The 23578-nt window shown below is 39.2% G+C and overlaps 1 protein-coding gene across 1 annotated transcript in view; it reads left to right on the plus strand.

Moving 5' to 3' along the window:
* The window catches only part of AKAP9 (A kinase (PRKA) anchor protein 9), a 163461-nt gene that overhangs the window by 139062 nt on the left and 821 nt on the right, over positions 1-23578 (plus strand). Inside the window, exons 35-46 of the mRNA XM_006891494.1 lie at positions 2198-2342; positions 6484-6703; positions 7712-7862; positions 9421-10089; positions 10472-10680; positions 10950-11055; positions 12742-12924; positions 14611-14811; positions 17323-17555; positions 19559-19644; positions 21274-21403; positions 22775-22914. Coding sequence (XP_006891556.1) covers positions 2198-2342; positions 6484-6703; positions 7712-7862; positions 9421-10089; positions 10472-10680; positions 10950-11055; positions 12742-12924; positions 14611-14811; positions 17323-17555; positions 19559-19644; positions 21274-21403; positions 22775-22914 — 2473 coding nt within the window. The remainder of the gene's footprint in view (positions 1-2197; positions 2343-6483; positions 6704-7711; positions 7863-9420; positions 10090-10471; positions 10681-10949; positions 11056-12741; positions 12925-14610; positions 14812-17322; positions 17556-19558; positions 19645-21273; positions 21404-22774; positions 22915-23578) is intronic.

A 23578-nucleotide genomic window follows, 5' to 3' on the forward strand; every position in this document is an offset into this window, starting at 1 on the left:
CCCACTGGCACCAAGTTGATTCCCAGTTTCCATCTCCTCCAGTATTGCCGAGGCTGTTCATGTATGGAAGTAGACTGCTTCTTATCTTCCTGCTGAGCTGCTGGGGCATTCAGATTGTGAGACTTTTTAGTTAGCAGCCCTTTGCCTAAGTAAGAATTTGTTCTTGGTGAAGGTTAAAATCAAGAACCATTTCTGAAAAGATTAAGGGAAAACACATTTTTTAAAAAGAGTTTTAAATTCTATTAAAATGAATCATCATCCATAATAACAGCAGTCAAGGAATCAAAAGACATGTTACATTGGGCAAATTGGCTGTCAGAAACCTCTTTAAGGTGTTAAGGAGCAACAGTGTTGGTTTAAAGACAAATGTATGCCTTGTCCAGGCTATGGTGGTTTCAGTTGCTTCCTATGCATCTGAAAATTGCACAGAAGAATCTATGCTTTTGAGTTGTGGTGTTGGGGGGAAGTACTGAATATCCCATGGACTGCCAAAAGAACAAGTCTTTCTTTGAGGATGTGCAACCAGGGTGCTCCTTCCAGGCAAGGATGGTTGGACCTTGTCTCACATACTTGCAGCATGTTGACAGGAGGGGCCAATCCTTAGAAAAAGTCAGCATGCTGGGAAAGGTAGACGATCAGAGAAATAGGAAGACCTTCAAGCTGATGGATTGACTGATTACTGTAACAGTGGACTTGAATATAATCAGAGATCTTGCAGATAGCACAAGTAGAGGGTAAGGTTCAAATCTGTTGTTCATAGTGTCACACTATGAATAATAATCAACTTGTTGGCACCTAGCAACAAAAACATTGCAGTGACATCTGTGAGAGCTGGAACTGCCTTGTTTTCCTGGATTTCAGATGTTTCACAACTTTGATAGGGTATGCTTTTCTGTAGCTCATTTTAATGGAAAGTGCTGAAGTTTTGACTGTTGGTGAATTTCCTACTTACTGAGTTCAGATTTTACTATTAATCTAAACATAGCCTTCATGGTTCCAGAAAGTCTGAAGGCTGAGAATTTCAAGTTTTGTTTTGTACTTTACCTTTTGTGGTTAGAATTATTTTTTCAAATTTTTGAACAAGATCATTTTTCTTTTCAAGAGGAAATAAGTACAGCTGAGAAACTGCAGATACTACCTCAACCAAGTAATCACAGTTAACATCAGCAATAATGGTACAAATGGACGCCGTGGACCTCCTGATGTGCTCCGTAGTAGCTCTAAGCCTTACGAGCAGATTCTAGAGGACAAACCAATAAGACAAAATATTATAATGACTCATTTAGAAGGTCGAGTTAGAAAGCCAAAGAACACCAAAAACTGAAAGAGTTGAAGAAAAAATACAAGTTGCAATAATGAGAAGTTGAATCTCCATAAAAACCTAAGCATGAATGTGTGTCAGTGGAAGAATTGACAATTGTTGTAAATACATGATCAGAGAAGATAATAAACATGAAAAGATGCTTAATTAAAATGTCTAGTATGAGTCAAAAATCCTGGTACAGTAGTGTGTTGCAGTCGTCTAATAACTGAAGGGTCAGTTGTTCAAATCCACCAGCTGTTTTACAGTAGAAACAAGCACTTTCCTCCATAAAGATTTACAGCCTCAGAAACATGAGGGAATGTCACAGTCCAAATCAATTCAGCAGCAATGGTTTTGGTGATTCATACAGTGCAGTACTGTATTCACAGCAGTAAAAATTATGAACTATAGCTATGTAGTCAGCTAGATAATTTACCAGTGTATTGAGAGTAAAGGACAAATTGCACAAGGATAAATACACCATGATGCCATCTGTCTAAAAATCTTGAAGTAGCTAAATACTGCGTATGTATATGTCTGTATTTCTGATATGGGTATAAAAAGTGCTTGAAAATAACAAATACCAAATCTGATTATCTTGTTGTCAGGGATGCAGCAAAAGATGCATTCAGGGAGGTAAGCAGGAGCTTTAGCTGTACAGATGCTATTTCTCAGGCTTAATTTGAGTACTAACTACATTTTTATGTCTTTAATTATATATAAGCTTGAAATATTTTTAAATAAAAGTAAAAATTACTTTTATATTTGTTCTTACTAAATAGATCTTAAACTTTCAGGATGCATATTCCATTCACTTGTCTTCACATTTCCTGTTTGCTAACTTTTTTGTCTTCCTAACTTTCTTCATTTGATTTTCCCTTGGTTTGATTACAGGGTCTTGAATATAGAGCAGCTATGGAGTGCCTCCAGAATGCAGATAGAAGGAGTCTGTTATCTGAAATTCAAGCACTGCGTGCTCAGAGGGGTGACAGGACAGTGACTCTGAAGAGAGAACAAGAAAGTGATCCATCAAGCCAAGGTACGTGTGTGGCAGGCTCTGCTGGTTACATCGAGGTGAAAATACTGCCAGTCGCATTCCTCCTTCTTGTTACAATTCATTTTAATAAATTAAAATACCTTCCTATCACATTTTATTCTCATTCTCACAACAGTAAAGAGATAACCTATGTTAGTTAGTTAGAGTGAGTGAGTTAGTTAGTTAGTTAGTTAGTTAGTTAGTTAGAGTTAGGTTAGAGAGTGAAATCAAGTTCCTTCTTGGAAGCAAAGATGTTTTTAACAGAACAAGTCATATGATTTTGTTAAAGAAGTGTGTTTTTTATATTGCTTTCTGACTTTGTGCTTGTGCCTTCAGTACTTTCACAACAATGTCCTGCTCCTCAATAAGGACAGCACCCTTGACCCTGACACAGACACACCTAGCACACATGGAACCACCATAAGCTCTGTTGACATGTTTTGACAACCTCATGAGAACTTTAGGTCTCACAGCCACACAAGTTCGGGACCGCCTAGTTTTGTTAGAGGCTAGGATAGCCTACGATGGTAGGTCAGATGCTAGACCATTTTGAATGCATCTACACAACATCTCTGGAAGAGGAAGAAAGCAAGGATTTTGTAGCTCCATTTCACAGAGTTTAGGCATGTGGCCAGAAGAGTGGAGGGACAGTGCAGGAGAGGACGACCCCAGATGACATGGATTGATACTGTAACTGGAGCAGTAGGATCAGGTATGTTGGCGTTAGACTGGTTCAGGATAGGGCAGGGTTCAGATCTGTTATACAGAGGGTCATTATGAGTTGTGGGTGACTTGATGACACATAACAGAAACATTAAAGGATTGTGTTTGTCATTAGGTGTCATCAAGTCACCCATGACTCATAGCGACCCTGTGTACAACAGCCCTAAAGCCTGCTCTATCCTGTACCAATCTCACTGTCTCCGACACACCTACCACAATTACCCCAGTCATTGAATCAGTCTACCTCATAGAAGTTCTTTCTCTCCTGCACTGTCCCTCCACACTCCCAAGCTTGATATCCTCTCCAAGGACCGATCCCCTCCTTGCAACATGTCCAAAGTATGTCAGACAAAGCTTCACAGTCCTTACCTCCAAGGAGCAGGCTGGTTTAACCCTCCCTGGGATGAACTGTCTACTATAAATAGCTAGTTTTACATTTTTAAGTAGCTATTTTTTTTTTTGCTAGAACATAATTCACTGGTAGCTATTTTTATTATTATTATTAAAAACCAACAACCATTTCCTTAATCAGATCTTTGTTTGTCTTGAAGTTGTATGTCAAGAAAAAACTCCCTTTTTTAATATTATTTACAAAATTAAAGAAAAATAAATTAACAATGAATCTACTTTAATCCCTTGTTTATAATAAACTTTTACACACAGAAGTGTCACACAGGAAAAATGTAAATGCACAGTGTGATTGGTTGTGAAGTGACTGTGAGGAATGTCACTTGACTCATGTCAAGAAGTAGGATATTGCCAGTATCCCAGGAGCTCCCTTCCCAAGCTCACTCTGCGCTGATCAATAATAATTATCAAAGTCATTATTTTGGTTTTCCTTGTTTTACTGCCTATTTAGCTATTCCTTGACTGTCTAAAGAGAAAACCGACATAAGGACACAGGGCCATGAACATTTCTCAGAAGGGCCAGAGGAAGTAAGAATAGCACAGCCCTTCACTGCCCTGGAGTAGAAAGCAGATAAAGAACCCATAGCCCAGCCCCATAGAGCCTCTAGAGCTCAGCAGCAGAGGTTTATTCATTGCTGACTTACAGTTATGGTACCAACAATGAGGATTATTCGAAAAGGAAGTGGGAGAGTAGGGGCCGCAAAGAGTATCTCACAGTACAAGTCCAGGCTTAGTTCAGCAGTCCCAAGCCAGGTTAACAGCAAGACACAATTCTTCAGTTAGTTCAAGACAGCTTCTCAGGTAACGTGAAGAAAGTCCAGGTTCTGTTCGGCAGCACAAACATGCCTCTGGTTTCCTCAGTCATGCAGCAAATTATAATTGAACTTCTTCAAGCATCCGGCAAGAACCACAAACACCTTTAACTGTGGCCTTTATATCAGGGCTCCTCTGTTTACACCTTGCCACAGTTTTTCCACAGCAATGCCACAGTCTCTCCAACACCATCACTAGGGTCTCGCCAACAGGGTCTGCTCCATTCTCCCTCAAGTCTTGCTGCCCCGCATCTTGATTGCCTCAAGTCTTGCTACCCCGTGTGTGTAAACACACTTTCTCTTATCCTAGTGCCAAACCTGTTCATGATTTGAAAGACCATGTGTCTGTAGTTAAGGTAACTGGAGACCAAAGGGGACTAACAGCTAAAAAAGCCAACTTTTAGGCAAACACCGCATTAACTGTATGGTTTCCTGGTTTTGAACTTTATTAATCTGTATACATTTTTAGTTCCTTTTTCCGCCCCATAAACTTTATGACATTCATCTACGTTACTGCATTTACCTATTAATCCATTCAGTTGTTACTGTATAGAATACTCTTGTATGGATATTCCACAGTTAGTGTGTCCATTCTGTGGTCACAATAAACATTTGTATTATTCTTGCTTTTTAGACACTACAATCATTACTCTTTTGGGCTTTATTTTCCAGGCATTCCAGATGCATATGCACATGCATTTTCTGGGCCTTTAGAGATAGGATTACTAGATTATGCATGTGTATCATCCAGTTTATTAGATAATGCTAAACTTGGTTCCAGAGTAGTTCTATCTGTGTTTACACTTAATGTTGTTTCACTTCTCTGCTAGTTTTTGGTATTTTTGAATGTTTTCTTTTTTTTTGCAGCCTAGTAGATGTTTGTAGGTGTGCATGAATTCTTATTGTTGTTTTAATTTCTGTTTTTCTACTTGTTAAAGTAATTTATATTTCTGCAGATGACTGGCTTATTAGAATTTGGCTTCTGTGATATGCTTACTCAGCTCCTTTGCACTCTAAGGAGAATGTCTGGTTCAGTTGAGCTACAGAGAAATTGTTAGCAATTAAAGGGAAATCGGATTTTCATCCAGCCTAATGGAGAAATTAGTGTTTTAATATTTGTCTAATTTACACTCACCATTTGCAATGCTAGAGAGAATTAAAGGGTTTTTTTGAGAAAAGCAGGTTTATAGAAATTATTTTGTTTACACATAGATTAAAAGTTTATTTGAGGATCATTAACTAATACTGTTTTATTTAACTTGTTTCATGTCAGAACTGACCCTTCAGTAGGTTTTTAGAGGCAAGTAAATCACTAAGGAGATTGCCCATTTTTCTCCTGCAGAGCAGTTAGCGGATTTGAACCACATGTCTTTGCATTGACAGAGAGCACAGTTCCCTACAATGGAGCAACAAAACTTAGCATCCCATGTATAAATTTAAAATTGTGGTCCATGTCCCCTAGAAAATGACATTAGAAGCATAAATTAACATGATTAATTATCTTCAAAGACAGTATTATTTCTGGGTTTTACCGCATATAGGATTTCTATTCTGGCAGAATTATTTTTGTTGAAGTATTCTCTTCTCATTACAGTTGTAGCTGGTATTTTTGAGTGGCTCCAACTCATAGTGCACCCCATGTACAACAGAACAAAACACTGCCACATCCTGCACTGTCCTCACAGTAGTAGTTGTTGCTGCTGCTGTGTGCTACCAAGTCAGAACCAGCTCAGAGCTGACCCGCTGGTGGGCTGTCAGTTGCGCAGGAAGAAAGTGCCCATACTTCTCCCCCAGAGCAGCTGGTGAATTCAAACCGTGTGCCATTGAGACTGCAGTGCCACTTCTTACAACTAAGAAATTGTTGTTCTTTGGTGCTACATAATAAGTAGTCCATTGTGTGAATGTACTGCAATTTCTCAGGTCATTTGTGTTGGTGAACACTTGGGCTATTTCCATTCTCTTAAACTGTTGTAAATAATGCTGCTATGAACATAAGCATATAGTCTGTTAAACTTTTGATGTCCTTATATATTTATAATTGTTAAATCTTCAAGAATATGCATAAAGTTATGTTCATGTAATAGTTTTTTGCTATAATATTTTCATATTTGCTTTGCAATAATATACTGAGTTATAAGTAAGTTCTTATTAAAAATACTTACAAACTGGATTCATATTTTAAATATGAATATTTAATTTAGAACTTCTGGAATACAATATGCAACAGAAGCAGTCTCAGATGCTGGAAATGCAAGTGGAACTCAGCAGTGTGAAAGACAGAGCAACAGAACTGCAGGAGCAACTGAGTTCTGAGAAGATGGTGGTGGCTGAACTAAAGAGTGAACTTGCACAGACTAAACTGGAACTTGAAACAACACTCAAGGCACAACATAAACACCTGAAGGAATTAGAGGCATTCCGGTACGTCAGGGTACCTTCCTATAAGCCACTAATACAAGTATCAGTAGAGGAATTGGAGGACTTCTGTCATAAACATTGCAGATATTATAATAATATATTTTTATAATAATGAGACTATAGAAAAATCTGTGGAGAGAAAAAAGTTGTTTAATGTAATAACAAGAATTTACTTCCTCTCTACTGTAGTCTGAGTTCTACTTGAGTTTATTAATGTAAAGTTACACAGTTTTGACCTTTCATCACCAATTAATTTAAGGTGATACTTATGAGCTTGATGAGATTAATGATTTAGGTAACTATTTTTAAAAGGGTAAATGTATAGATTTTAATACTCCTTGTGTCAGCTTGGCAAAGACACATTCCAAGGACAGTTATTGTTTAATTTGAACAGTAATTTCTTACATGAAAACATACATTCCCATGGTTGTTAAAAAGCAAGGGGGGGAAATGCAGCTTCAACCTAGGACCACCAGTAGTGTATTAAAGTGGGCTCCCCTCCCCTCTTCACATCAACGTCCCTGTTCTGTATGAAGAATCCAGAGAGTCTGCACCCCACTCCCAAATTAGAAACCCACAAGTGAATAAGACAATTTCTTTGTTTAAAAAAAAAATTAATCACCTTTGGACTATGCTTACCATTACCCTATCTCTGCTGGTCCCCGCTGGATCTTTCTCATTTCTTCACCTACTTCCCACACCCACCAAATTGTGCAACCCTGTGATTTCATCCCTGCCCATCCTCACTCTCCTGCAACCCCTTGTATCTCCATACATGGTTTTCACAATTATTTTTTTTAAAAAAAAGGCAAGAGGGGAATTTTTTCCCCCATTTTTATTGATGTTTTGTTTGTGTTGGTAAATAATAACTAATATTATTTTCAAAATATCTGACATAAATCACATTTAACAGTGGGTACTTTTACAATGGCAGCTGAGATTTTTCTTTTCCTCTTCATCTGTACATGGTCAAAACAGCTTAATGAAAGTTCATTTGTGTCTCTGATTTAGGTTGGAAGTTAAAGAAAAAACCGATGAAGTGCATTTGCTTAATGATACATTAGCAGGTGAACAGAAGAAATCAAGAGAGCTCCAGTGGGCTCTGGAGAAAGAGAAAGCCAAACTGGGCCGCAGTGAAGAACGGGATAAAGAAGAACTCGAGGTATTTTCATTTTTGTCTTTAAATGACGCTGGGAAATATAAAAGAGTCTTAAGTTGTTAATTTTTCTAAAATTTCAACCTTGAACTTTTTTTATGAAGGACAGTGTTTATCAGTATGTACTAAATACTATTGTAAATGTAATTTAATATATAAGGAAATGCTACTGGTTTGCCAGCTTTTTTGTTTACTACAGGTGAGGATGCAACAGACTTTTCTTGCCACTTCATATAATTTGATGATACAAATTAATAGTGGTGGTGGTAGTACACATGATAGATAAAATAGAGAAATTATTCTGTCAGTTTAATACAGAAGTAGCACTGGTTTCTGTAATTGTTCTCTCTCAGTCAAAGAAGCTGAAATAGGAGTAGAATTCCTCAGCGCTCTCCTCACTCAGCAGGGACATTTCTGGAAGCCAGAGCCTTTGTTGCTCTATTTAAGTGACTCCAGACACTGTCACAGAGTCACATGGTATTCCTGCATCTTGTCAACTTCAGTTGGGCTATGACCATGCCTGTGTGAGTGGTGCCGCACACTGACTGCTTTACTTCTTTCACATCCTCCCGCTTTAGAAAAAAAGTCCCCAACATTTCTGCCCTACTCCGGGAGCTCTGGTGGTTTCCAGTAAGGAGTTGCACTGCCAGCCCACATGCTCACACTTCATATCCACCAGCTGTTCCACCAGGGAAAGATGGACAAAGAGTCTCCTACCATGCACTTTACTGCCTCTAAAAACCCACTAGAGGGTCAGCTGTGAGGCAGCTTTAACTCAATGATACGTAACAACTAACTTGTAAGGGGAGAAAAAGGATCCTTTCTAATAGCTTCCAGGCATCATCTGTTAGGAAAATTTATCCAAGGTATGAATTTCTGTTACTACGAATTTGCATAAGGGGTTTTTTTCCCCTTTATTATTACTTTTTTAATTGGTATTTTAATGAAAGTTTACAGAAAACTTGGGTTTCCATTTAAATTTATGTAAGTTTTAAGTCATTTGTCCCTAGCTCTGTTTTCACCATATTTTCACTATTTCTTTTAGCACATGTTAGGGCAAAGCACCAAATTTTTCAGAAATTCATATGATTAGTTAGAAACACACATACTTTTAAAAATTATTCTTCAAGTATATGCACACTGCTTCATATTTTTCAGCCAGGCATAAGATTAATATAGTTTTTATTGTTATCAAGAATTATTCTATAAGAATTGTTGTTAGGTGCCATCAAGTCTTATATTATTATATAAGAATAACGATTATTCTTACTGATAATAGATTAGTAAGGAGAATGTATTCATTAGATTATTCATCTTTTGCATGTATTCCTTAATGAAAATTGGTGCCTTAACTGTATAAATAATTATGCTTTAACCACTGGAAATTTAGCTTGATAAACTGGATAGTTGATTCTACATTCTCTTACCAAATATTAAAAATGTAATAGTAATAAAAGCAAGGTTGTATCCTTATCATATTTAATAGTAATGAAAGCATGGTTGTATCTTTATCACTATTTTTATCAAGTAAGCAGGCTCCTAAGTTTTGTTTTTCTCTTACAAGGATCTAAAATTCTCACTTGAGGGTCAGAAACAGAAGAATATTCAGCTAAATCTACTTTTGGAACAACAGAAACAACTGCTAAATGAGTCACAGCAGAAAATGGAGTCTCAGAAAGTGTTGTATGACTCCCAGTTATCAGAAGAACAGAATCGAAACTTACAGCTTCAGGTACTTCTTGAGTCTGAGAAAGTTCTAACTGGAGAAATGAGAAGTACCTTGGATAGAGAACGAGAATTGCATGCACAGCTCCAGAACAATGATGAAAGCGGGCAGCCTCGGCCAGCCATGCCCTCTGAGGACCTCCTTAAAGACCTACAGAAACAGCTAGAGGAAAAACACAGTCGCATAGTGGAGTTGTTAAATGAAACTGAGAAATACAGGCTGGATTCTTTGCAAACACGGCAGCAGATGGAAAAGGACAGGCAAGTCCATAGAAAGACTTTACAGACGGAACAAGAGGCCAACACTGAGGGACAGAAAAAAATGCGTGAGCTCCAGTCCAAAGTGGAAGATCTTCAGCGGCAGCTGGAGGAGAAAAGGCAACAAGTTTATAAGTTAGACCTTGAAGGAAAGAGACTGCAAGGAATTATGCAGGAATTCCAGAAGCAAGAGCTAGAACGAGAAGAAAAACGGGAAAGTAGGAGAATTTTATATCAGAATCTTAATGAGGTATATTATACTTTTCCTTTTTATGTTCCTAAAGGGAATAGGGAGCTCTGCTGGCCTGGTGGGTAAAGAGTTTTGCCACAAACCCAAAGATAGGTGGTACACCAGCTGCTCCTTGGGAGAAAGATGAGCAAGTCTCTCCAGACGTGATTTACATCCTCTGAAAACCCACCGGAGGGTCAGCTATACAACACATAACAACAATAAAAAGTCATTTTTATGTTAGATTAAATTCGTTAAATGGCTTAAACAAAATTATTTTGCAGTTAAATCTGTAGAACTTAATTTGGAATATGGACAATAATTGTATCTCTGTAAGAAAGGATGTATGATATGCTGTTTATATCTATTTTTTGCTTTTGCCTTTTCTGTCCAAAATTGCCAGCCAGCTACATGGAGTTTAACCAGTGATCGAACTAGAAATTGGGTTCTTCAGCAGAAAATAGAAGGAGAGACGACGGAATCACCCTATCCAAAACTGATTGAAATGGATGGAGGAGGACTTGGCTGCAATCGTGAACTAGAAATGATACAACAGAAGCTTCAGTGTACATCTTCAAAGCTACAGCGTCTAGCTCAGAAAGCTGCTAATAGGTTAGAAAGTGGCCCCCTTAAACAGATTGAACAGAATCTGTAACTACCCCTTGTTATGTTAGTACATGAGGAGTCGGGTTTTTTCAATTATGAGTGAGTGTTTACACTAGGAAATAATACTTGTTAGCGAAACTTGTATACTTAAAAACAAATATCTTAAAGCCTTGACCCAAGCGAGAGAGAAGTATAATAAATAATAACCTGTAATTTTTGTGCTACTGAACATTCCAAATTGAGAAGGTATTTTAGCTTTATCTTTTTTCTTTAAGACTACAGTTTGAAACACCAGATGATGAAGATTTCATGTGGATTCAGGGAACTGTTGAGGGAATTATTCTACAACTGCAAAAACTAATCGACCAACTAGTTGAAGAGGTAAGTTTTTTAAGCTCTTTCCAAAGCATTGAAAGCAAAGGTTTAACAGAAATTATTTGGACTACTTAAATCTGGCAGCATATTTTCTAAAGTGCTTTATTTTTTTATTTATTTTAAATATTAATACAAACATTTCCTCTTTCCCTGTATAAGATAGTAAATGATAGATGGCAAGGATTGGCTTCCATTATTGTTGCTGCATAATCACATTCATCTTTTCTTGTATTAAGAGACCAAGATTCTTCAAAGAGTAGTTTGTACCCATTGCTGACCTGCCTGCTTCCCAACCCTCTACAGTCCAGTCCACAAAAGCTGTGTTCGGAATGCTACCAAGTGTCTTCACAGCTGGTTAATCTGGGGGCCCTTTTCAGTCTTTGTCTGTCCTGACCTCTCTAGTGTTGGGCACTTACTACCTTTCCTTCTTCTTAAAACCCTCTATCTGTCTTCTTGGTCTTTGTGCCCACAGTCTCTCACATCACTTCTTTCCTCAGTCACTTGATACATTTCTTTCCCTCCTGTGCTCGTTTAGCTTTAACTCTAGGAAAACTTACCCATCGCTGTAGCCTAAGCTTTTAGTAGGCTTATTTCTTGGAAAAGGACATATATTCAGTGCCCTACTATGTGCCACATAATATACTAGATTCTGGAGATACATTGAACAACACTAAGTTTTTAAAAACTCACCGAGTGGAGCTTACCTTCAAGTAAGGCTTTGTTTCTTTCTTGTCTAGACTTTCCTCCTGATGTCTAGTCAGGCTTATAGTTTGTTAGTTACTGGCATCTTCGCCTGGAGAAAACTATGCCACAGAGACCCTAAAGGGACCTCATCAGCATGTTCAAAATGGCACATCATCTTCTCTCTTTCCTTCCAGCCTGTGCCCACTTGTCTGTAGCCCTTAGCATGGCCATAGTATATCCTAGTTTAGAAAACTAGAAGCTGAGAGAGGCTGCCTTCCTTTTGCCCTTGCACACACATCCAGGCAGTCACTAAGTCCTGTGCTCTCTGCCTATTAAATATGTGTCACGTCCCCCCTTATTCTACAGCCTTACTCTTCATTCAGCATATCTCATCTGGACAGTTGCAACAACCTCCTGATGTGTTTCCCCAGCATCAAGATCTGTCCTTCCTAATTCACTGTATATTATACACTGCTGACAGAGTAATTTAACATGTACATTTCTTTGTCGTATGCTCTTGCCTAAAGCTCTTCCTGGCTCCCTGTTGCCTGATGTCCGATGGATCCTGCCTGAAAGCAAAGAATACTCGAAGAATGTCTTATCTGTGTCTTACTGACTATGCAAAGGCATTTCACTGAAAATAGCGTAACTCTGGCCTTACCAAATAACTTGCTGTTCTCTCTAAAAGTAACCCACTCTCTGTCAAGTCTTTGCGCTCTTTCATAATCGCATTCTGTGCTTGTGCGCTTCCTCTCTCTCTCTCTCTCTCTCTCTCTCTATATATATATATATATATATATATATATAGCTCCTTTGGCTTAATAGGCTTTTCTTTATCTTCTTTTCTGCCTAGTAAATTCCTATTTATTTATTAAGACTAAAGTCAAGTGTTACCTCTTTCATGAAATTGTGTGTTCTCATTGCCTGCCCCTATTTTATATACATCACTCATAAACATTTCTGTTTCTGTGACCTTACTCCATTTTGTTTCTGTTTTTGTTTTTCTAGCCTAGCTTAGTCTCCCCAAATACCACCTGTGGCTCCTTGACTGAAAGACTACTGAGACAAAATGCTCAGCTGACAGGACATATCAGCCAGCTGACTGAAGAAAAGAATGATTTAAGGAACATGATTATGAAGCTAGAAGAGCAGATCAAGTGGTATCGGCAGACAGGAGCTGGTAGAGACTGTGTACGTCTGTTTTTGGCATATCCACATATTCCAAGTGTTTTTGCTATCGTTAGGTGCCGTGGAGTCGGCTCTAACTCATAGTGACCGATGTACAGCAGGACACAGCCGCCCTCTCCGCACCAGCCTCACAACCTCGCAGTCCAGCCTTGAGCTCTGTGGTGCCACGTCTTCCTCGTTTTCAGTGATCCTCCATTTTAGCAAGCGTGATATCCTCCACTTGATCGAGTATGATATCTTCTTCCAGGGATCGGCCCCTCTAATAACATCCCCCAAATACATGACATGCGGTCCCCCCATTCTTGATTCTGAGTGGCTGTCTGGCTGCCCTTACTCCACGACACATTTGTTTGTTCTTTTGGCATTCCATGCTCTTGCTGTTAATGTACCACCCAGTTGCCTCTGACTCGTGCACAGCACATCAAAACCTTGTCTGCTGCTGTGTCATCTTCACAGTCTCTGCTGGGTTTCAGCCCATTGTTCAAATCACTGTTTCAGTCCATCACTGTATGACTTCCACTAGTGACGTCTTTTTCCAGGGACTAGCCCCTCTTGTTAACATGCCCAAAGTATGTGAAACAAAGTCTTACCATCCTTCTCTAAGATGCATTTGTTGGTTCTGTTGACAGTCCATAATATACTCAGTGTTCTTCTCCAACAACACAATTCAAAAGAACAGTTCCTTTTTGGTCTTCCTTATTCATTGTCCAATTTTCACAAACCTGTGAAGCCATTAAAAACACCAGGGCACAACTTCATCCTTAATGTTAGTCCTCAAGGTTACAATTCTCGCTATCATTTTAATTTTTAACTCTAGTTGTATAAAATACCATGTGATTCTTAGTAAGATCTGTGAAATTTTTTTTATAGAGAAGACCATAATAAAATCAACGGTAACTTATCGGAAGCCTCCTCTGTATCAGATTCTGGTTATACCCATATAAAATCTCTAATCCACACCCAGCTTAGTGCTAGAAAGAGCTGAACTTAAGTCCATAGTCAGACCAAGTTCATGTATCTCTCAAACCAAGAGCTTGAACTGGCAGCAGACTCATGAATTGTTTTATGTTCAGCATTATAAATCTTTTCATGTCTGAATTTGAATCTTGACTTGCTGTTTATTTATCATGGTAAAAATGGCATTAAATTATGTCTTTCTGTTCTAATAAACGCAATTAATTTAGTTTTTTAAAAAATTCATTTGGAAAAAACTCTAAAGTTAGTTGGTAGCTTCTGTAAGCACCAGTATAAAGATAAAACAGATCAGTAAGACCACTTTCCTGTCAAATTGAGCTTCTGTTGTCATCCACATACACATGCACATTCTTTGGTGGTTGACTTTTCTCCATTTTCTGTCTCCTTCAGGCACAAGCTCAGTATTTTGACCCTGATGGTCTAACTAACAAATCTCTTGTTTTTATTCAATATTCTACTATATCTGAATACTTTCACTGGGGCCAGGCTTAATACAATGTTTAATTACAATAAATCTAATCTGCTTGGCAAAGGACTATTTATATGCTTACTCTTTAATGTCCTGATACTGATGTTTTTGCTTTCCCTAAGGTGAAAAAGCTGAGATTTCTCTCACATATTGAAATATCTTTAATATGTTTAATTTAGACTCTTACTTTTCAAAGAATCATTCTTAAAAACCATGCAAGTAACACTCTCATCTGGTCTCTGCAGGCTTCTGGGTTCCCACTTGGTGTTGGTGCCAACATTGATACCATTATTGCTTCTGAAAAAGAAATCTGGAACAGAGAAAAGATGGCTCTTCAGAAATCCTTAAAAAGAGCAGACGCTGAAATCTACAAACTGAAAGCTGAACTGAGAAATGAAGCTTTACTTCAGAATCTGAGCCCTGAGTCGGAGCATGCCACTTTAAAGGTAGGAAATGTCTTCCATCTAAACGTGCATCACATCTGGTTCTCTGCATTAGTCTTGTTTCATATCCCATTGACCTTGACTGAGCAGACTCTGGAAATTTGAATAGTGCTCAGGCTTTGCTGATAAATGTCCTTCCTTAGCCAGTGACATGAGTGCAATTTCTAGCTGGTCACAAAACAATTATGGAAAAGTCAGATCCAGACTGAGACCTGATTAAACTCTCTTAATGTTCCAGCCACCACACCTTGGGTACTTGGCATGTTTTCCCATTAACATTGGTTAACACCCTTGGTAACAGCACTCAGGAAATCAGGAGACATATTGGACTGGGTAAGTTTGCAGTTAGGGACCTCTCCAAATTATTGAGCAGTCATGTCAGTTTGAAGACTAAGGTGCCCCTGATTCAGGCCATGGTCTTTCCAATCATTTGCTAAGCATGTAAGAGCTGGACAGTGAATAGAGATGACAGAAGAAGAGTTGATGCCTTTGAGCTGTGGTGTTGGAGAAGAGCACTGAATATCCCATGGATGGACAAAAGACAAATATGTCTTGGAGAGGTTGCAGCCAAAGTGCTCTTTGGAGCCAAAGATGATAAACTTTAACTGTCATACTTTGGGCATGTGGGGAGGAGCTATTCCTCTATTCCTTGGAGAGGGACAGGCAGCATGGAAAAGCAGAGTCAGCAAAAAAAGTGCAAGATCTTCAGTGGATTGGCACATTGACTGCCTCAGTGTGCTCTAGCGTGCCAGGAGTTGTGAAAATGGCGCAGAGTAAGACAGGGTTCAGATCTCTTGTTCATAAGGTCGCTATGGGTTCTACGAAACTCGACAGCACCTAACAACAACAGCAACTCTGCCCAGCTTCTTCATGTTGACATTCTGTAGGCTCTTCCCCGGAGGATATTCTCTGTTTGCTTTTGAGAATGTATTTATTCTTGCAGTGTTTGATATCATTCATATAGCAAAGTTTCCTAAAATGTTTTCACTTCAGTCTTGACCTATTTTACACATGCCAGATTAGGATACCACTGCCTCTTTGCTTTCCGCAACTAGGCATCCCAAACAGCATATTTAAAACCGAACTCTCAATCTTACCCTAAATCATGTTGTTCTTCCTCCAAATTCCTACTCCATCCAGTTAAAAAACTGAAGAGAGAATTTTTCTCTTAACCTCTACATGCAGTGTATCACCAAAGACCACCCCATTCCACCTCCAAAATATGTTCCGTGAAGTACAAGGAGTTTGCTAATTTCTCATTCAGCTGATAAGAGACAGTACCACGGTGTGAACTCTGGTAGCCTTTTTCCAAGGACACTTGGTGGCATAGTGGACTGCTAACTGAAAGTTCAGCACTTTAAATCTGCCAGCTGCATAGAGGGAGACAGACGGGCATTCTCCTCCCCATAGGACTCACAGCCTCCAGAAAATGCTGGAGGGTCACCATGCGTCAGCTCCACCTCAGTGGCAGCGGGTGTTGTGCTTAGTTTGGCTCTCAACCCCATACATCAGACTGTGCTGTGCATTCCCAGGGACTTGATAAGAAAGAGCAACCCCTGCTTGGAAATGGACCGTTAGTGTTATTGTATACATTTACTTGATGTTACTGCTGCTGTGAATTCAAACTGACTAAGAGACACAGTTTGAATTAGTAGTGCAACTTCTTATGGAGCAGAGCATCGCCCCATCTACATGTAGGGGTCATAAGTCTGATCTTACGTGCTGCCAAGCACTGCCATTGAACCATTTTCACCTCGTAGCAACCCTATAGCACAGAAAAGAATTGTCCTATAGGGTTTATGTGGCTTTCAAGTCTTTACAGGAGCAGACTACTTTTCTCTTTTTCTCACAGAACAAACACATACCTTTCATTTTGCACCTTAATACTTACCCCATTTAACAACCAGAGCTCTTTAAATCAGATCTAATCTAATATGTATGTTTCCTTTTGTCGTTGATTTAATTGACACAGACTTCACACATCCTCTGTTGTTTTATACTTCACTCAGCCATTTTACTCTCTGTTGCTGTTTGTGTTACCAAACATGCATTTACAACTTCACATTTGGTTTTGGATCAGTGTAGAGAAGCCCTGCAGTACTGCTCTGCACTCACACAAACTCTTAGTCCTTCCGCTATCTTATGGTGAAATGTTGAGCATGGTGAGTAGTGCCAAACTAAAGGTTCAAGGTTATTTACTCTCGCATTATATTTCCAGGCCTCACCAAGAACTATTTAATCTGTAAAACCTTCATAAGTGGTTTCTTTCACTCTTTTTGAAACAGTCCTCAAGTGAATGGAAGAATTTGTAGGTTGTAGTTAGTAGAAGTCATTGTAGGAAAATATAGGACTGTGTGTCTAAACTTCCTAAAAAGAGCTCTTCCAAAATCCTTATCTTTTTGCATCGTTTCTGGTTACCTTGCCAGGGCTACTAACGGACACCACTTTTTTGGATTCTGAGAGAGTAGCTTGAATGACTGCTACTTAATATCTTTATGTCTCTACCTTGTTTAGAGAATTTATGGTAAATACCTGAGGGCAGAAAGTTTCCGGAAAGCTCTGATTTATCAGAAGAAATACCTGTTGCTGTTACTGGGTGGGTTCCAAGAATGTGAAGATGCCACCCTGGCGCTCCTTGCCCGGATGGGAGGGCAGCCAGCCTTCACGGAGCTGGAGGTGATTACCAACCGTCCAAAGGGCTTTACCAGGTTCCGGTCTGCTGTCCGAGTGTCCATTGCTATTTCCAGGTAAAGTGCTTGAAAGAAAAGTATTTTAATGGAATCTCTAGAAAAATGAGGGTTTTTAAAAAAAAAAAAAAGATGAGGTTTTTTTATCTTCTCCCTATTTCTTGCCTGTTGTGTCCTTTTTTGTAAGACATCTGTCTTCACTAAAGCATGCTTGCTTATCTAAGTGTTCATCCTTGGAGCAGTCATACTTTATGCTGTGCCTCAAAAATCCTGTGAAGAGGTGAAGGCAGCTGGTAATGTTAGAGGCACACAATGGCACATATGGTTCGGATTGCCTCTTAAAAGAAATCTCCACAAGTTCATTTACTAGCTCATAAAAATAAAAAAGATAAGAGAAATGGGTTTTTTTTAATATCTTTCAAAGGCTCGCAGACACTCATTTTCTTTACTAAACAAATGCACTTTGGGGACAGAGACCTGGAAAGTGTTTGACTTGAGTGCATTCACATCCAGCGTCCTTTGGGCGCTGGTGGTTTTGTCCCCCTTGCTAGTAGTTCCAACCTAGAATTTATTCCAAGTAAAAACCCTTGACTCCTACAGGTGGTAGAAATAGAAGCACAAACCAAACAAACCACAAACAAAAACATCCTGAGTACCTGGCCCACCACAGTCCTCTGACTTGGTCTGTGGCCAAGGCTTCTGAATCCTTTCTCATCCCTTTTATTTTCCATAGAAGCCAGTTAGTCTCAGAAGGATTTTATGGTCATACATATGACTTTTTCCTTTCAGACTATGACCAGAAATTTTTAGCTGAGAGCCACCTTGAGATCACGTAGTCCAGAATCTGATTTTATGGGAGAGCAAACTGAGGAAGAAGTCCTAGAGCCCTTCCATGGTGGTACCACCAGGACAGTACGCTGGGTGTCATGTGGCCTGGCCGTCTGGCCACACTAGCTGTCTCAGAGGACCTCAGGTTTTACTTGGTTCGTGATTTTAGATCACTCTTGCCTCCACCTTAGCATCTCTGGCTCCAGTTCTTCCTTCCTCATCTTTCCTTTCAATATGAGTATTGAGAGTTGCGTTATGGAAAATAAGACAGGATCCTAGAGTTTACTTTCTGGTCTGAAAGAAAAGTTAAGTGCACCAATATGCACTTAACTTAGAAGACAATAAATGAGAGTTGCAAGAGTTAGCCACTAGATTTGATTAGAGGAACTTTAAGAGGATCCATCCAAGTGGTGTAGAAGCTGCTCTTCACGGGCTTTTCCCTCTAACACTCTCTCCTTGTCCTCTAAATATATTTGTTGTATGGTGACCTTCCTAAAAATGTGTCTTGAAATGGATTGATACTAAGAAATCAGAACTGGTACACCGGAAGCTCCCTGGACCAGGGTAGGGCAGGCAGCAGTGTGCTTCTGATATTACCACTCCTATTTGTTCTTCTTGGTTTGTTTTGTTTTGTTTTTACTGTTTGAGTAGAGTGATAATTTATTTAGAAAGCAATAAAAAGTGATGTGTTCCAAACTTATATCATTGATAAAAATATATTAGAGAAGCATTTTAGAAATTTAAAAATCCCCTTTTGGTATTATAACCACTCCTGTTTGACTTGAAAACAGTAGTGTTTTTCACCCCTGCTCATAAGCCTCACCCGTCTCCAGTTTCCCGTTAGCTCCCTCTTAACAATTTAAGGGTCTTTCCATACTTTTCCCAACCCACCTGCCACTGATTGCTTATTCTCTTCTCTTTTCATTACTTCTCTTTCTTCTTTGCCCATCTCCTGTTCTCCTCTCTGCTTTTGCTCTGTCCCATACTCCAACAAACAAAACTTAATGCTGACAACACAAGAAAATGCTCATGCCACTTAGGGAATGAGAATATCTTAGAGCACTGTTCACTGGGGTTTTCTCCAAGTGCGGAGCATCTGTATAGCTTTAGATTAGGCAGTCAAGTGATGATATCAAAATTCTGTATGTCAACATATGACTTTATTTTTGTGGGGCACGTGTGTCATCTCTGTATTAAAACTGGTTTGTGAAGTTTTCTTTTGGGATCTCTTTTAGAATGAAATTTTTGGTTCGACGATGGCATCGAGTCACAGGATCTGGTACTGTGAATATTAACAGGGATGGCTTTGGACTAAATCCAGGTGAAGTCAAAATAGCATCTTTTTCCTGCACTTAGGATTCCCTGAAATCTGCATGTATAACACCCTTTCCAAATAACGTGTTCTAGAACCAGGCTCCAAAGACAGAGTCCTTCCCTCAAAACTGACAAATCCAGTGTCTTTGCGGCTTGAAAGAAAATAATAGGGGCTGAACTTGGCTCACTCCTTTCTAAGCCTTGCTCTTTTCATGTATTGACAAGTATGCTCCCAGGCTTATGATCCAAGTACAGTTACTACTGTTCGTACTTTATAGATGACAAAGTTGAGACTTGTATCACCTGGGTGATTTGCACCAGATTTCCCAGGAGAGACAGCAAACTAATAACAGAGCCCAGGTTCCTTACAATTCGATTTAAGGCTCTGGTTCAGACTAAGATTGCTGTGGAGGAATTATTGTTTGAAGTCCTTAGGATTTATTATTGTTTAATAGGTTTCTGAATTTACTACCAGATTGCATAATAATGGTAAAAGTCAAAGTTCCTTCCTCTGTATATCCTTTAATTATGAGTGAAAAAGTGAACATTAGGGTTTAAACATTTCAGGCATAATGAAGAGGTAGGAAGCAGAGAGTTCAAAACACAGCAGAACTGTGCTATGAATTGATATTGGTATTAGCTACTGGCACAGAACCAACCAGTACCTGAGGAGCATAGAGAAGAGAAATAAACTTAATGCCATCAGTAAGCAGGCTTTAGAAATACACGTTCTGATGTTGTAGTATTAATTATATAATAGCTGAAATTGTTACTACATTGATTTCTATGTTGTATTAAAAGACAGCAAGTGATTTTTTTTTTCCCAAAAGAAAAGATTCCAGTAGTTTTCTTTGAGGACTAGTTCTAAATTAGACTCACTCAAAGGTAATTAATATTTGAAAGCCAAATTTTTGGTTATATTACCATTTCTTTCCCTTAGCAAAAATAGTGAAAACCAAACCAAGTCAATTCTAGCTTACATTGTGACGTTACAGGGCAGAGTGAGTAGAACAGCCTACGTGGTTTCCCAGGCCACCCTCTTTGCAGAATGAGACGGTGACAGTTTGCACATGGTTCAGTCCACCAGCTTTTCAATTAGCAGCCTGGCATTTAACCAGGCGTTCCCAGGGCTTTTTGAGAATGACCTTGGAAGTTTAGTGTAAAAGAACTAGTGTTGTTGTGTTGTGATCGGGGGCCCCTTCTGTCAGGGTAGAGCTGTGTGAGCCCCACGGTGTTTGCAGTGCTGATTGGTCAGGAGATGCCAGGCCTTTTTTCCCCGCATGCCTCTGGATGGTCAAAAACCTCTAGCCTTTTTTTTATTACTTTTTTTGTGTGCACTGTCAAATCAGATCTGACTGGCACAGAGATTGGTCCCCCTTCTCCAGCAGAACATCTGATGGATTCCAACCATGCACCTCTGGGATTGCAGTGCAGCTTCTACTAGGCCACCAGAGCTTGCACCTCTAGCCTTTTGTTGAGCAGCCAGGTCCATTAACTGTACTGCCCAAGGCCTCCTAGTACAGTTACATAGTAGGATAACAGCCCTTTTTGTGCCTTTATCTGTTTTGTAGAAATTTTTTCAAGAGCATGGTTTGTTTGTTTTTTTCTTTACAAGGTACATTTTGGATTAATTTAGGTGCTGAAAAGACGGATCCCTTTTATCATTCTTCCGGTGGGCTGGAGCTCTATGGAGAACCAAGACACACTACATACCGTACCAGATCTGATCTGGACTATCCTCGGTCTCCTTTACCATTTCAAAATAGGTAAGAATATGATAAAATTTGCCTAAATAGTTAACTCTATTAATGTTTAACAGAGAAAGCTAACATTTGTGGGAGCTTTGACATCTTCTCATTGAGATACCTAGCCATATATTTAGTTACATATAAATTGCATCATCTGAGATTTAGTCAAAATTAGTTTCTGAATTGTGAATCAGGGATGTATCCTTTCTCCAAGCTTGTTCACTCTGTATCCAGAGCAAGTCATTCAAGAAGGTGGACTTCTTGAAGAGGAATGTGGGCAGCATCAGGATCGGGAGAAGACGCCTCAACAACCTGCATTATGCACATGATACAACCTTGCTGAAAGTGAAGAGGATTTAAAACGCTTGCTGCAGAAGATCAAAGAGTACAATCTTCAATATGAATTACAGCTCAGCATCAAGAAAACAAAAATCTTTATCACTGGGCCAGTAGGCAACATCATGATAGATGCAGAACACATTGAAATTGTCAACTACTTCATCTGGCTTGTAGGCACAATCTGGTACCAGCAGGCAAAAATCAGAAGATGTGTTGTCAAGGACCTCTCCAAAGTACTAAGGAGCAATTCTGTCAGTTTAAAGACTAAGATGCACCTAATCCAAGCCATGGTTTTTTCAGTTACTTGCTGTGCATCTGAGAGTTGGACAGGATGGCAAAAGAATCAATGCCTTGAGTGATAGTGTTGGAGTACTGAATATCCCATGACCTGCCAAAAGAACAAACAAGTATGTCGTGGAGAAAGTGCAGCCAAGGTGTTCCTTTAAAGGCAAGGATGATGATGTGTCATCTCACATCCTTGGGCATATTATTAGAAAGGGCCAGTACTTGGAAAAGGACATCAGGCTTGGAAAGGTGGGAGGTCAAGGGAAGGCAGGAAGACCCTCCACGAAGTGCATTGACACAGTGACTTTAACAGTGGGCTCAAGTATATTACAATGCACAGGTTAGGGCATTCATAGGGTTGTACATAGGGTCATACTAGACTTGAAGACACCTAACAACAATTTCAGAATTTGTAGCTAGCTTTCTAAGGTATGAAAAACAGAGTTAGCTAGCATAACAAAGTGTGTTGTGGGAAAAATATTCACGGATAGTGATAGGGTCTAGCAGTTCTGAAAAAATGTCTGAATTTGTCATTTAGGTGCATTCAACATCTACATTGTTACAGGCATTATATTGCATTACTTAGTGGATTCTTTGAATGAATTTATACAGTAAGCATCCTAAACTTAAATCCTGGAAGATACTGACCATTTAGGCGGTGTACAAAGGGCCTTGTCATTGGGGGTCTGCAGTGTGGCAGATTGGTAATATGCTTGCGCCATTTTGGGTAATGTGATTTCATGAACATGTTTTTCAATCCTGTAGGTACCCGGGCCTCCCAGCAGATTTGAACCCTGGTTCCCTAGCATGTTCTCAGCTTCAGAATTATGATCCTGACAGAGCGCTGACAGATTATATCACACGGCTTGAGGCACTGCAGAGGCGACTGGGGACCACACAGTCAGGTAGTCAGAGAGCTAGAGCACTCCGTTCTTGAATTACGAGGTTAGCTGAAGGTGTGTAACAATGAAACTGATTTATGGGTTTAAGATATCATTTATCATTGCCTCTTGTCCACATCCTAAAAAGAAGATTCCTTACTTCCTTCATTCAGCAGATTGATAAAATCTACAAAGAGCACCAATATTTCAAGACCTCAGAGGCTACAAAATCTGAGACATAGCATGCTCCTAGATCATAGAGGGTAGAAAGCAGGAAGGCATTACAAATAGGGAGTAAGGAGACGAAAAGAGAGAAATGCTTTAAACACTCAATACTGTCTTATCCGTACTCTTCAGTGGCTGCTGTGCAGGATCAAAGCACCAACAGCCCCCAGAAACAACCACCACCCCATTCAAGATATTTTAATTGACCTTTGGTCAGTTGTCATGAGAAAACCCTCACTTCCCTTCAATTCAAATATTGGGTCATTTTTTAAATGACTCTAAAGCAATTGTTTTATTAAAGACCTTTTTCCTACTTGTCAAACAAACTGTAGGCTGATCGCAGGTTATTTGAAGTTAGTATTTTGTCTCTTCGTTCAACAAACTATTCATCCAGTTAACTTTTAGTCCCGTGTTGGGTTTTGGGTTGTGATTTGGTTTATGGATAGGGTTTTTTTTTAATATA

This window comes from Elephantulus edwardii, unplaced genomic scaffold (genome assembly GCF_000299155.1).
Source record: "Elephantulus edwardii isolate Elephantulus edwardi_28Jun2011 unplaced genomic scaffold, EleEdw1.0 scaffold00098, whole genome shotgun sequence".
Classification (NCBI taxonomy): Eukaryota; Metazoa; Chordata; class Mammalia; order Macroscelidea; family Macroscelididae; genus Elephantulus; species Elephantulus edwardii.